This window comes from Calliopsis andreniformis, chromosome 2, assembly GCF_051401765.1.
Source record: "Calliopsis andreniformis isolate RMS-2024a chromosome 2, iyCalAndr_principal, whole genome shotgun sequence".
Classification (NCBI taxonomy): domain Eukaryota; kingdom Metazoa; phylum Arthropoda; class Insecta; order Hymenoptera; family Andrenidae; genus Calliopsis; species Calliopsis andreniformis.
Genome location: NC_135063.1, coordinates 4,284,767 through 4,300,011, shown reverse-complemented (window position 1 = coordinate 4,300,011; position 15,245 = coordinate 4,284,767). Strand labels below are relative to the sequence as shown.

General features: G+C 42.5%; 1 protein-coding gene across 3 annotated transcripts in view; it reads left to right on the top strand.

The window, feature by feature from the left end:
* The window catches only part of LOC143183654 (uncharacterized), a 299,903-nt gene that overhangs the window by 204,058 nt on the left and 80,600 nt on the right, over window positions 1–15,245 (top strand). For all 3 annotated transcript variants that reach the window (XM_076385316.1, XM_076385333.1, XM_076385323.1), the window contains exons 7-10: window positions 5,017–5,134; window positions 12,855–12,948; window positions 13,067–13,156; window positions 13,468–13,554. In XM_076385316.1, the coding sequence (XP_076241431.1) occupies window positions 5,017–5,134; window positions 12,855–12,948; window positions 13,067–13,156; window positions 13,468–13,554 (389 nt within the window). The remainder of the gene's footprint in view (window positions 1–5,016; window positions 5,135–12,854; window positions 12,949–13,066; window positions 13,157–13,467; window positions 13,555–15,245) is intronic.

Below are 15,245 nucleotides of genomic sequence, written 5' to 3'. Positions count from 1 at the left end.
CAACTGAGCGACTAATTAAGCGATTATGGCGTCCCGAGCGAGCTAACGAGTGTTAATCCAGAGCCAAGTCGTGCCCGATAGAGCTCTCTAGGGTCAACCTGCCGCACGTTCACGACGATAATTTTACTTATCAGTGTGTTTATACGAAGACCACGTTCCGTGGCAATGTAAATGATTGTCCTCTCTCGCGACTTCTTACGTTGGCTTTCCTATTAATTTGGTATCCAATTAAAATCAATTTCTTTAACGCGTTGAAATAGAGAATGATAGTTGCTCTTAAGAGGCCCATTGAAATTATCGTAATTGAACGTAAGTCTTTGAAAAGGTCATACAGTAACCGAGAAATATTAAGTTCAATGTAATTTTAAATCAACAGGACACTAAAGTTTTTAATACTTTCTAATTCGTCATTAAAGAATATTCCACGGAAAAGATGAATTAAGAAGAGATATGAAACCTTACAGATTTTACCCACAACTGCCGTATAGCTATTCTTACCTAACCCTCTCCGATTTCCCGCTCGATTATTCAAATTACCGTTATACGAAACGATGCAAGGAATTCGCGTCGTCTGGTAGCATCATCATCAGATGGAAAAGCAACTTGCGTTTAAATAGCGAAACATTCTTGTCCAATACATGGGGTGTTCCATTAATAAACGTCAATGATCCTTAAACTTTAATATAAGTAAAAAAGAAAAGAATTTAACAAGTTTCGTAGTGCAATGATTGAAACATCACGCTTCCATAATTCAAAGCTCCATTGAAAACGCTGAAAGTGTTCATGGTCGACCTGGCGAAACTCTTTGTATATCCACAGCAATGGCGCGACTAATTAAGCGATTAGTGGCTCTCTCAGGGGAGCGTCGAGTCGAGTTGCGTCTCTAGCCGCGACGAAGGACTCTTCAGCATCTCGAGTCGATCTCGCGGCGAGCCAGCGTTAAAGTCACTCGCAGTAACTCACTCGAGTGCCGAGGAACTGTGGGTTCCTTTTCTCCGCGCTTTTACGTTTTCATTTTATAATGCAAAATCGATCGAAGGCTCGACGCGAGGTACACGGAAACCGAGAGGGTGGAGGTGACGGTGCGAGGCGGAGTATCTCGAGCGTGTAATTAGGAATCAGGGGGATCACGGATGCATAAATCGAAAAAGCAACGGCTAATGGCACGCATATTGACGCATCCATCGACGATGACTATCGTTCATCTTTCTCACGAGTCCCGCGGCACGCAGCCCGCCTCGCGGCTACTCGCGATCCTCCCAGCCCTCCGCCTCCTCGGCCTGCTCCTTTTTTCCCTCGCCCCTGCCTTCACTCCCGCGAGGAAGGGACGAACGAGACTTTCTTACCTCCGACGGGAAGAGAGCCGGTGGGTCGTGAGCCGTAAGTACGCTTGATTTACGCTAAAAGCTAAGTCGAGACCGCGTTCAATCTTTATCGAGGGGGTAATGCGATGATGATGGACGACCGACGATTTGTAGAGGCGGAATGCACGCCGTGCAGATATATGCGCTCGTTCGTGGGACGGTTATTATTGTAACTCGATCCTGGGACGCGGCGCGCCAGGTAGAAAGCGCAGGAATTTTGTGGAGCCCTCGGGAACCGGTGTCTCGGCGGGGGAACAAGATGGAGGTCGTTTTAGAGAACGTAGAATGTGAGTGGTACACTTGTAGGGAAGAAGTAGAGAATATGGAACAGTAAGGATTGAATGAGGGGATAGGGAGCAGAGAGCAGTCTTGGGGTTGCGAGAGACTTCAGGAGAAGAGCTCTTCAAGTGTAACTTACGGTTTTTAACGATTTTTGGCCAATTTGCAGAACTCGTCAAGCCTTAGTATATTAATATCTATTTTTTCTGTGAACGTTGATAATAGTTCAAGAGATACTAATAATTAAGATTGGTCCACGAACTTTATCTCCTTGAAATATTCGAATATTACAAACATTAAGCATTTGAATATTTAAAAATTTGAATGCCTAACTATATGAAAATCTAAAAATCTGTCTATTTAAAGGTTAAAAAATTTGAATATTTGAAATTAGAAAATTTTAATAGTACCCTGCAGTCCCAATCGTGTCCCATCACAAGGGATTAGAGATAATTCTTTTCAGGAGACTTTTCAATGGACATGTATAGTATCTATCTCTCTATAAAATGTTTAACATAGAAGGTCCTACATCACTTTCTTTTGTACTCTTCTTATCCCTTGAAACCACCCACCGAAAGTAATCAGATTTTCCACCTTACCAAAGCGTTCCATTAAGATCTTAAAACTCCTGTCGGCCCCATCAATATTCAACAGCTCCCCCTCAGCATCGAGTGCCATCGGCTTACATCTCCTCCGAGATCTCGGCTCTCCTGTTTTCTTCTCTCCGTTGCCCCGGAAGGAGAAGAGCTGTGCTCGATATCGACAGCGGCGCCGACAAAAAGCGACGAAGCCGTGATCTCCAGCTGTGAATGTGTGAAAACGTCCATCGGACATCGTGCTCCTCGTGACAGCGAGATACGCTGGTCCCCGAGCTGCAGGCAGTCCTAGCTTAACGTCTTCATCTCGCGGTGAAACCGCCGCTGGAAAGGCCGGTAATCGATCGGTTATGGTAATCCGAGGCGGCTGGTTCGATCGTTAAAAAAAGGTCGCGCGCGCGGCCGACCGACGATGCCGTTGCATTTCCTTGCTTCGAGAAATCACGGTAGGTCGAGGAGTGTTCGATGTTTACCGGTCGATTAGCCTGCCTGTTCTCTCGGTCGCTTCGCCGATTTCGTATGCACGCTTCGGGGAGCGAACGGTCACATGTTTCCTGGACCTTGCGCAGCTACTTACCTCTAGAAATTAGGAAACTAAAGCATTCTGAAGGCTTTTCGATCGTTCCGGCACTGCAATCTTGACGATCTTCGGACGGTGATTAGGGATGCTTCGTTTGAGGAAGTTTCTTAGGAAAGTTGGGATTTGACGTCGTCAAACTTGATTTACTACCTCGTAAACAGATTCCTGACCTTCTTCCTGTACTGTCATCTTCATTACACGTACTCCTCAGGCGGACTGATGTTAATTTAGTTCACCTAGAAGCTTCTGAACTCTCTTTCCTGGTATCCGAACAACTTTTACGACTTTCTAAATTTACTCAAATACAAAGTGTGTAGGAGTAAAAAGTAGTTAGATAGATTAGTAATGCTCAGAAAAAAGTCGAAGATACTCAATTGGGGTAAATGAAACCCCCTCGCCAAGGGCAAAAGCATTAACGCTGGCACCTGAAGAATTTGCGAGCGTATTCGAACTTCAACGTCTACCCACTGGCATTGAGCATTATTATCGCGTTACCACGTAATCGTCCATATAAGTTACACCACTATGAATTATCATTAACGCCCTGGGCGCGCGCCCCGAGGTATATTTCAAGGTGTTGCGCACATGCTGGCGTTGGCACGTGTCACGAGACCGCGATCACGCTCGTCGGTGCTCGGTTATTCGTTCTTGGAAGACGAAGAGCGTAGTCATCGAATTCTTCAATGTGCCAGAGCTGACAGCGACTGCACAACATGCTACCGTAGCATCGTCTAATTAAATACGAACGATAGTCTCCCAAACTGCCATCCTGTCGCTACTCACATACCTTCGATCTATCCTACTCTCTATCCCCCCATCGGACTTTATTCTACGTCGCTCCAGTCACGATTAAGACAATAAGATTTTACGATGTCCTCTATTTCACGTTATCCGCGTTATCTAGTCGTGTTCGAAACGTTATTACATTTTCATCGAGTACACATTGGTTTCGTAAGCAAAGATTTAGCTGGAAGATGACCTACTCTGCGGCGATAGGCGCGCGCAACAGGCTAAAAGGCGATCATTTAATAACTCACGCCGGCTAAAAGATTACGATCGGGCCGTGGTACACGGGCGAATCGGATCACGGCCTGTAATCAAATGCTGTTACCGACTTTTATTACGCCGTTAATGCGACCACGCGGTACGATCGTTCGTGCGCGCGTTTCCTTCTGCGTTCGAATGTATGCACGCTACGTCGCCGGCGGGTGTAATCTTCGATCGAACAAATGAATTCGGTCGCCTTTTTTAGCGGGGGAGGAAGAGCAGTAAATCCTCTAGACGAGCAGCCACTGACGGGAACTGGTTCAACCCCCTTGCCTCGCAATGACGAGCAATACTCGTGCCGCAAATTACGAGTCGAAGCTGAATAACACTGTTGTTCATGGCGCGGGATACGATTTAAAACCTGAGAAACGTGAGCGTGGTTAGCTGCTTGGATCACTTTGACACATTAGTGGTATCGAAAGTTCTCTTGTAAGTGGTGAGCGTCGTTTCGTGATACTGTTTAAGTTCAGCTCCTTCAATGATAGCGTATTTCTAGCTGCAGAAACAGAAGTATTGTGCAAACGAGAATGAAATTTCTATCAGTGCAAAGCTTGTGTCTTCTAGATTAAGTAGTCCACATTTTGCAAATATTAAGAAGTTATTTGACAAGATTCTCTTAAGGAGAACCATGGCAGAGTGCTCGTTACATGCATCATAATACAAAAAGGGGGAGTCCATACAACATATGAAATCTATTCTCAAAAAATGAACCTTATTTTGCTCTAAAATATGAAATGGGTTATCAATTATATTCTTGTACTGTTTATTTATTTATTTGTTTGTTGAAGGGCAAAGCTCTTTGATGTACAAATAGAAAAGGTGATGTACAACACATGTAGATCGATTAAAACTAAGTACGATTTAAACAATAAGTAATCATTCGTTTGAAACATATGGCAGAACTAAAAAAATCAATGCGATTTTTTTTGTTAACATTAACAATAGTACAGTTGATCGAACTATGACTACCATACCATGTGGTATGATGTTCTTGACGCAGTAGAGTACGATGCCTTGTTGCTGTTAAAGAAGTGCAAATATTAAAGCACTTCAGAATTTTTGGATACGGTTTCTATATTATCATTATTTCCCCTTGATCTTATGTCGAAAAATGTCACGCCAGTACCAATTCGTTAACTTTCTGTTACAGGACACACGGACGCAAACGGCAGACCAGTTCTCGAGTTCGAGGATGATCCCACCAGAAGGGGGGCTCTCTGCGTCAAGGAAGTATCATCGTTTCTTCTCTACCTCGCCCGTTTGGCCAGGTATTTATCAACTCTCCTTTCCGTGATAGACAGCATGCTGTTCACTCCATTACCCAGTTTAAATATGAAAAACCTAAAAATTAAAGTGTATCGTGAGATGAATTGTAGGTACAAAGGAAATGTCGCATCTTTACGATCATTATGCCTCAAATGAACGATTTATCGCGTCCTGTCCGCGCTTTTCCTTTCGATCGCGCGCAATAATAATAGGGATCAGCGCAAAATTGGCAATTTGTTAACCTATGCAGGAAAGGATGGAACGCTTTCCAACAAACGAACCCGATCGGCACCGGTTTCCCTAATAATTATAATTTCCCGCTGCCATGACATCTCCGACACGCCCACTATAATCACAGACGAGGTGCGAAATATCGGCTTGTATATCTTCCCGGCCGACATCCTTGCCGCAACTACGAATTTCCTAGCTCACGTCCGGCCCACCTTGGCGGTTATCAATTATCCGGGGCCACGACGTTTTTCTAATTAATCTTTTCGCTGATCTCGCCGCGAAAGCTAATCGCCGACTGCCGTGAAAACGGTATCGCCAGTAATTACGGTGTTAGCTGTGCGGTAATTGAATTGCGAAGGAAATCTCAATTATAAATTAATTTACGCTGAAAGGTGGTGCAACGAATGAGTAAGAGAACAGGTGGCTACGTGGCCTCTTCTCTGCGTGAAGGGTGTTTTCGCGGCGATCGGTGGCACGAATTTTCGATCGTATCGATGGTAGGTACGTTCGAAACGGTGTTCGCAGACTGTGCTCGAACGGGGCTGAATAAAGGCGAGACGAGAAAGGCGGTAAATCACGGGCTACTTAACGCGTTGGAATAGAATTTTGAATAACGATCGTCCGTTATCGCGTGGCATCGAGGAAAGTGAACACGAGGAAACCAAATGTATTTTGCATTACATAATAATGCCTATTGTTCGGAGAAAGTGCATATTTCATTGATAAGAATCGCGCATAACGCCAATTTATTTTATTGCTGTGCTTGCCGGTTCCGTTTATTCGCGCCGCGTCCCCCGATCGATGGGACCGCGATCCTGCAGCCAATTCTTCTTGGTACAGTTCCAGCAATCGATGGTGCCTTTTCCTATTCAAAAAACACGTGCTTTCAATGTATCTAGGCTGGTCGACATATCCTAGAAAATATCCTTGTGGTTGCTATGTTCCATTCCAAAATTAGGATTTCGATGGACAAATGGCAGGAATATTCGATGGGGTCAACAGAAAAATTACTATGGAGAATAACATGGGTTTGTAGATAACAGTGATCTTCTTTACAACTCCACTTTTCTCAATTTTGTTCCTTGATGTAGTCAGTCTTTAGTATACGTACTTTTATTATCACACTGATAAGAGGAATTGAAGACTCCTGTTGTCGGAGCCGATCTTGTAAAAGTAATCCTGTGAATTTGGTGGTAAGGAGGAACTCAAGAGGTCTTCGACTCGGTCGTTTTAACATTTGTATGCTCTTCAGCTCATAAAACATATCACGTATGATAGCGACGGCAGCCTATTGCGGTATCGTTCATCTCGCGGCTTTATGATGCCTCGTGCAACCGTCCTTCCCGACCAAAGCGAGAGGAAGCTCACGGTAGAGAAAGAGTGGAAGGCGAGGAAACCGCGCGGCATATTCTGCTCGAGGCTCCTTTCGAGAAACGTCGTGTTCTATCTTTCGGCATCTTCGAAGCGCGATTTCCGCGTGTATTCCCTCGTCGAGGAGAAGGAAAACTAGCCGGAAAGTTGCGATTCATCTGAGACTCTCACTCAATAGATTCACGGGTCAATTTTTCCTTAAGGACTCTTGTGGCTATACAGACAGCTAATTTGATTGTGAACTAACCTGTTTACATAGGTGCATATGTAGAGGGAGTGCTAAACGACACGTAAAACCGGACATTATGTATCTCTTTGAAAAATAAAATGTGACACAGTGGCCAAACTGCAAAAATAATAAAGGAGAATCTCTCCTCATTTCATTTTTTAAAGATATAGCTAATGTTCGGTATTAGGTGCAGTTCTACGCTAGGGGAACTCCTAAGCAGGTACAGAGAAGAAATTTTAAAATATTCAAATATTTAAATCTTCAAATTTTCCAGTTTTTAAGTTTGCAAGTTTTCAAATATTCCAAATTTTTAATCTTGAGATTCTCCAATCTTCAAATTTTCAAATATTGAAATGTTTAAACTTTCAAATCTTCAAATTCTCAAATATTTAAATATTAAAATTTTCACATTTCCTGCCAGAAAAATGCAAATTGAAGAATACTTCCGTAGCGACAGAAACAAGTGGAATAGATAAGTAGAAAAGTTCCGTGTGCGATCAGACGAGCATCAACGTTCACGAAACATATATTTAAGTAACAATAATGACAAGGATATTAAACCTTTTTAATTAAAAGAAGGAGGTAAAGATGACGTACAACGGACGGGACCAAAGAACGCGAAAAATGCAGGAATACCGAGAATTCCTCGTGAAATTCTTCGCGGAGAGACATAATGTTTATCACACCGTACATATCAAATATAATTACACCTCGTAGTAGAGAAGCACGCAGGATGTGAGTGAAGTTTCTCGAAGAGACTTTCCCATGATAATTAGAAACGAATTCTCCTGGAGGTCGTTTCTAAACGATGCACATGGGAGAGCTAGCGAAAAATCAAGTATTAAATTTTCCAATAATCTTTTCCCACGCTATTCCGGGATCATAGTCATTACTTTTCCTTGAAAAACAGACCGACTTCCGAAGATTGGGAATAAATTCTGTCATTGTCAGTCCTTGGCAAACGAATTGCAATAGATTTTATCGTCGAACGTATTAAAAGTCAGTCGCCTCGAACGAATTATGTATCTTTAATTACGAATGGTTGCGAAAGGTTGTAAGTCATTCCGCTTGGTTCCAACGATCATTATGTATCGATGATTGCAACACGTCGATATTTTCCGGCAGCAAGGGGAAGAAAGCCGAGCACTGCTCGTACACACTGGCTGTCTGACTAGAATCCACCGACGAAAGCTAACAGTGTCATAATGATCCTCTGAGCGGAACACGATCGCCATAAATCAGCGTACCGGTTACGCGGGATTCATTAGCATTTTTTTTTTCTTTCCTTTCGTCGACGGCCGCTCGCTCGCAGTGGGAAAGCAGCCAAAGCGACGTTGACATAGCGGCGAGTCGGTCTATCGGTGGCAGATTATCCGCAGTCGGAGGCGGATTATTTATTCGCCGCGACCGCGCAGCAACAAAACGCGGAATCTCGCGCGAACCTGACAGCTAAATTTCCACAGACATTCCAACATTCGTTATCTCGCGTTTCCTGGAGTTTTTCTTGTGTTGCTGCCACTCGCTTTATCACGACTCGAAACGCACAAATCACCGAGTTTTTTCTGCTGGTGCAGATAGAGACGTGGTGATCGGTGTGGGCGAAATACTTTGTTGAAAGTAAAAGTATCTCCAGTTAGCTTAGACTGAAAGTTAGAACATAAATTGATAAATATGTTTATGACCTAAGGCCTTAGCTCATCAATTAGCAAGTTGTCGAAAGCTTTTGCCCTTTTTATCCTCGTAGAACTAGAGTATCTGTATAGTTTCGCAAATTTTAATAGAACGATAATATTCAACTTATGTCTCTCGAAAAGATCGAAATCACCGTATCGAATCGACGTTAGATAACGTTGCAAGGATAACGAACATCAACGTATCGTAGCGTCAATAACTAGTAACGATTTTATTTTACGTATCAACTGCATACGAGCCCAAAGGCAGTCGATTCAGCTAATTACTAGTTGTCGAGATTTATTAGCACAAGGTCGAGCATTTTCACTTTGGAGCCCTGCTTCCTAGATCCGGCAAAACCTGTCGCGCGTGGGGCTGAAAAATCGCGCCGTGCTCGCGTGGTGCACGCCTCGATTTCGCGGGGGATTGAAGGTGAAATGGCGAAAGTTCTGGAACACTATATACACGCATACACAATAGCGTTTGAATACTAGAACCAGCCAAAAACATCGTCCAATATACCTATATTTTATTAACCAACATTTTATAAATAACATTCAATTTAAGATTTACTATATTTTCGAAGTACTGTTTCTCAATTATCTTATTTAATGAAAACTGTTTAACGAACTTCCATATTCAGTAAAAGAAGTTCCCAGTAATAAAATACTTACAAATTGCAATTCATTCGACTCAAGCGAAAGGAATGTCGATTACAGGGAGTAAAATTTTACTCAGAACATGAGGAAGCCCTTAACTCGTAGTATTATTTAGCTACTACCATATTTAGCCATATTAGCTCATAACAATTAGTCGAGCAAAATGAGTCTAATGCAAGCGTCAGCGATGGAGGCAGCTGGTATCGCGTATCGCTCGAGAGGGAATCACGAAGTGTAGATCGTAGGATGATAGGATCGCGGGGGATCTCTGGTTGATCCAGTTGTGCACCTGACCGCGTTTCTGCATGAGTTATGGACGCACATCAATCCTTTTACCCTGCCCCTACCATCGCGATCGTGGCCCTCTCCCGTCTCTCCCAGCCACCCCCTCGTGTTCGACGGTAACGGTAACCGGGTTTGGCGAAACGTCCCTCGTCGCTATCTCGCTTTTCCCTCCGGGACAAAGATCTGGAACTGCAGTTTGTTGACCCACTTCCGAGATCGTATCTGTCTCTGGACCCTCTCTTTTCCTTCTGAATCGTTTTCCCCTCGTGTTTCTCCTGTTTCTCACTCTCAGTAAGCACTTCTTCCCCCTCGAACTTCGCATTGATCATCAGCGGAAGTCTCTCGTTGGTTTTTGGTCTATCGTCGAAGGGGCCTGTAGACTACTCGAGATTTAGTAGCTCAGGGAGAGAACTTTTTCTGGTTCTCGTCGTGACACTCTGTGAATAATAGTTTGTTAGATAATGAGTACAGTGATTATTGCTGATACTGATTGTATTTCGTATGGATATGGGCATGTGTACGAGTTTCACAATAGCTCGAGACATTTGCAATTCATACACCGCTAATGTAGTAAAGGTGCTTTGTGAGATGAATTGATGCAATCTTATTGTTTCTTTAATTTGCCTAGAGATACTTAGAGATGCATGGCACAATCACTTGTCACGAAAAAGTAATGATCATGACTTACATTGATTTCCTATTCAAACTAATTTTGTTTGAAACGATGTTTTCTAAAATTATCTTTATTTATGCCTGAACGGCTCTTTAGTTTTACCAGCATATCACTTTCTCAACTTTTTCGAATTTCTAAAATGTTTACATGAATATAGATAGCTATAGCATTGTGTACTTTGACGAGTATATGATCAAGTTGCAAAATTCATGTGCGTTACAATAATAATTTACAAGAATAGATTTACATTGCAATCGAAAGTAGTATGACGTTGGAATAAAGCATATGTATCTCAGACGTCGCTGTGACGGCTCCATAATTGCGGTATCGCCATTGAACGCATGCAAATAAGCATCGTCTTCGCAGAAGAGAGAAATTCACTGGCGATGGCAGGTAGACAATGGTCTATTACTGTGAAGAAGAATATTAACACGAATAGTAGAGAAAACAGTCTCCACTCAAAATATGTAATAAAAATACGTGCATCGAATATTCATTGTTTTGAGAACAGTCTTCATGTCAAACCTTAAAACAAGTTCATCACTCTTCTCAACTGCTAAACTAACTTCAAGGTATTATTTCCAATTTCTTGGTTAAAGAACACATGTTATTTTCGTACTGTCATTCTCAAGCCACATACACGAATACTTTATCAAGTTTTCTTTATTCGTACGAGCGCTTCACGATATTACCGTGTACGATGCACAGATAAAGCACAGTGGCTGCTGCATAAAGCCCCGCTTCTTCTTATTGGGACATCTGCAATTTCAATGGTAAGATTTGTATGCTGATCAGGTGCAGCGAGTATATTAAGAGCGCAACGCAACGTTTTGCTTGACAGTCGTCGTGTCAGCGGCGCATGAATACCTCTTATCGGACTTTTAAATGAGGAATTCGAACGACAAGTTGCATAAATGGCGTCCTTATCATACCATGGTTACGCGTATGAAGCGATCACCACGTAAGGTAATAAGTGTGCTATTTACCATTTTGAAATTGAGGGCCTCTGATCTTTGTAAAGATTGTAAATGGTCATGCAAAAATGTAAGACGAATACCTACATTGTTCAAGAAATGGAAATCTACAAATTGAAAAAAATAAAAAAATTCTAAAATTTGAAGATTAAACATTTGAAAACTTGGAAGTTTGAATATTTAAAATGACAAAATTTGAAAATTCGAACATTGAATTTTTTAAAATGACTCAATCACTGTAACCTGACATGCAAATTGTACCTAATTATTACTGAACATCTCTACATTACGAATTAAATTAACTACAAAGTAGAATAAACTCTTCGAAGATCAGTTTGCCTCAAAGTTCTCGGTTCAATATGCGAATGCAAATCCCCTAGGATGACAGAGCGCCTCGCTATTCAGGATACTCTGTCTATTCGCGGAACGTTTAGCAACAAGAGGACAAGAGAACCGTCAGAAGGAGGACGTCGTATCCTCAGCTAGACGTTCAGTCGTAGGGAGAACGGTCGGTCGTGACGAGGTCTTTGCTCGACAACCTTTGCCCACCCAGGTCGCGGCTGTGGTTTTAGGTATACACACGATGAGCCGTCGCGATACCGAACGCCGCGATGCTTCCACCAGCCTCTAGCTTTACAATGCTGCTAATGCATGAGTTTCTTCTTCGAGAGTGGGCAGTGGCGTAGAGAACGTCCGACAGTTACGATCGAATTGTAAATCGCGTTTGTGTCAGGGTTATGGCCGATGTTCATTCGAGGGACGCGCGAAAAGTCTCAGGGTTAATTGACGATGACTCTTTCTTCGTTCTTGGACCGCGCTTCGAAGAAGTCACGGTGGTCTTGCACTGCAGGGTTAGTTGAAATTTCAAGCTGTTATTTTCCGTGAAGAATACAAGAAATAAAGAACCAACTCGATTGCAACTGTTCAAGAATATTTGAAAGCTTTACGACTCCGACAACAAAACAGAATACAATGTGTCTACAAAATTTTCTTTCTGGCTTCTTAAGTCTATATTCTATTATGTGTGTGTTAACAATTATTTAGACGGTTCTCGAGCAGAGCATAGTCTCATTACGCTTCATTCGAGAGGGATTAGAGGTAGCAAACGACAACAAAGAGTAGTATTGCGAGCAGTGGGTACGCCACTGAGCAGAACTAGAAGCATGATTGCTGTATCTATGCAGGGGGTTCAGAGGAAGGGAGAGAAGGGTGCTACTGGAGCCGCGTGAGAAACGCTGTGCACTTATGCGAACCACCCACGTGTCATAACTAAACATGGATCGCGATATAGTTTCCCTACATTCAGTACCACTTTACGATTTACCTGTCTAAAATAAAATCTTCCAAAGTCCTCTCACAATTCAATTATCTTCTGTAAAATTCGAGGGGCAACGACTTAACACCAATAGTGCGTCGACGCAACGAACGACTCGTTTCACTCCGAGCACGAATGCAAGGAGAAATCACTTCACGTGGGAGATCTTGTCAAACAGCGGACTACTGTATCACGGTGACTCACGCGTGTGCACGGAATCTCTCGATAATTTATCCCATGCATGCGCAATGAACGTTTCACCGGTTGCCAAAAATAATCCGCCGAGTTTACAAACGTTCTTCGTCTGATTCCAGCTCCGACAGCGCGAAGAACGGATTCACTCTGCTAGTTCGAGGGGACTCGCCCGAGTGTTTGGAGTTCTTGGACAAAGTCCTGGCCCTCTTGCAGGTAAGATCAGCCTGCTTATATGGTTCCTTCGCATCGCGCCCTCGGCGTTCTGTGAAAGCAATCGAGACGTGCAGAAGCATCGATTGTGCGCAAAATATAAAGGCGACGGTTTTTGCAGGGTCGAATCAAGGTCTACCAAACGCTGCTGCTGCAAAGCTCTGTTGTTGAAGGCTCTACCGACTCACAGTTACCTTTGAGCTACGTCAAGGTAAGGGGTGAACGATTAAATCCTTAAAAGACGTTGAGTACCCCTCATTTCGTACTGAAAGTAACAGCTCCTTTGCTCCTTCGTAACTTTACCTGCTTTAAATTTCACATTGGCAACATTGTTCTCCAAGAGTGTATTTGTGAGTCGTTTCTGCGTCTCGATTACGTCTGAAGACGGGATAAAAAGAAAAGGTTCCTTTTCATATGGAAAAACATCTACTGACCTCGAATACGATCTTTGAAAACATAGGAGACCAGTCGAGCCTTTCAGTCTGTTCAGTCGGTGTTAAGAGTTTTTAATTCTGCTTTCAGACGATCATCGTGAACGACGAGGCTCTGAGTAAATACATTCCCAGGCGGGAACACCACGACCAGGCGCAATGGATTGCATTCTATAAGGTAATTGCAGCTTAGTGCGTTTGCGTTGCTCTCGAGTGTTTTCTGCATCTGTTCAATTTTATTATTCGTACTCTGTGATCTGGATAAGTTTCATAAGCATCGTCGTAAATATACCAGTACATAATTGTAAAAGTGCTCTAAAAACATCTGAAGAAGTTCAATTGATTACTAACTTCGTCTCGTATTGATAAATATTATAAAATAAGCGGTAATTTCAACTTCCTTAGAATCTTGACTCACGCAAGGCTCAAGACTGCCACAAATTTCACTTGATATTCAGTTCCAAAAATCATTACTCAACCACTCTTCGACGCAACCATACCCGCAGAGTTCTTCAAACCGATACTTATCCGCTTCGAAGTTCTTAACGACCAAGAGATTCAATGGTATTAAGTGTCGCAATGATGAACACTCTGTCCGATTGAATCGAACGTCGCGACAAATTGCTTCCGAAAATGATCGCGCCTCCGATCGCAGTCAGTGGCGAGGGGCACGCAGGAATCTTGCTTGTTGGTTGACTGAATGTCACGACGGTGATTCGGCAGGTTCGATGAAAAATGAATGCTGGGACGGGGCCGGTCGAGCGAAATAATTGTGTCGGGCCGCCACTCTCGAGCGGACCCTCGCGCCGCAATTATTGTCGGGGAATTTATCCCGCGACGGTGGCACTGACCGATGTTACCAATTTATCCGGTGGTTCTCAAACCATGCCCACCTCGTAATGGCGTTTTAATGGTCCTCGAAGAAAAAAGGAAGGTCCGGTCGCAGCTGGTATCGCGATCGCGATTCGTTACGCACCTCGTAATTTTTTTTTCGCAATTCTTTCCAATCAGCGTTTGTGTACAGTTAACGTACATAGTGAGCTTTAATGAGGTATTTTTGATAACGAGGTTGACGTAGCAGAGTAAAATTGTAGTTTATTTGAATGTTTGTTTAACAGGAAGGAAAGTATGAGCGTGTGTGTAATTCAAATGTGAACTCTGCTGCGCGGGACGTAGCGCGTGTGTCAAATGCTGCGCAGTAGTACCCTGCGCAACTTAGGGAAGCCATTAGTGTCGGGAAGAAGTTCAAGAGAATTAGGAGTTTTGTTGCTCAAGGGAGAATTATAAAGGGAAAAGTGTGGTGTTATATAAATTAACTGTGCAAATGATGGTTTTAAGGAACATTGCTTGAAGTTCTAAATTATGAGCTGGAGTTAGTTCATTATAAAGTATTTCGACGATAAATTTAGGCGTTGTATTGATAACCTCATGCTAAAAGGTAACTATTCATTGTTCACCATTAATTTAAGACTATTTTTGTTCGATTGGGATTAGATCCTGCTATTAAATAACTATTTAATTTTAAAAGTATTATAGCAAAATATTACATACTAATTTCGTTTTAAATGCTATCAATTATATTATTTTGGTTAACTTTTCCTTTCCCAAATTATTTGGTAACTACAAAGAAATATTTATACTTTGAGCACTTTGCATGTCAGCTAGATGCTCCATGAAAATCGTGTAACATTTTGAAAACATTCAAGTCCTTATTCTATTTGTTGTTATTTCTTAGCAATGGTAAATCAAGAACTTAACTAAGATTTTCATTTTATCAGTTATGTAACCGCAGGACTACATGAGGAAAGAAAATGTTATGGATCTATTTAGTGTTAAGATACTGTAGACTTTTTTTCAAGTTCTCGTCAT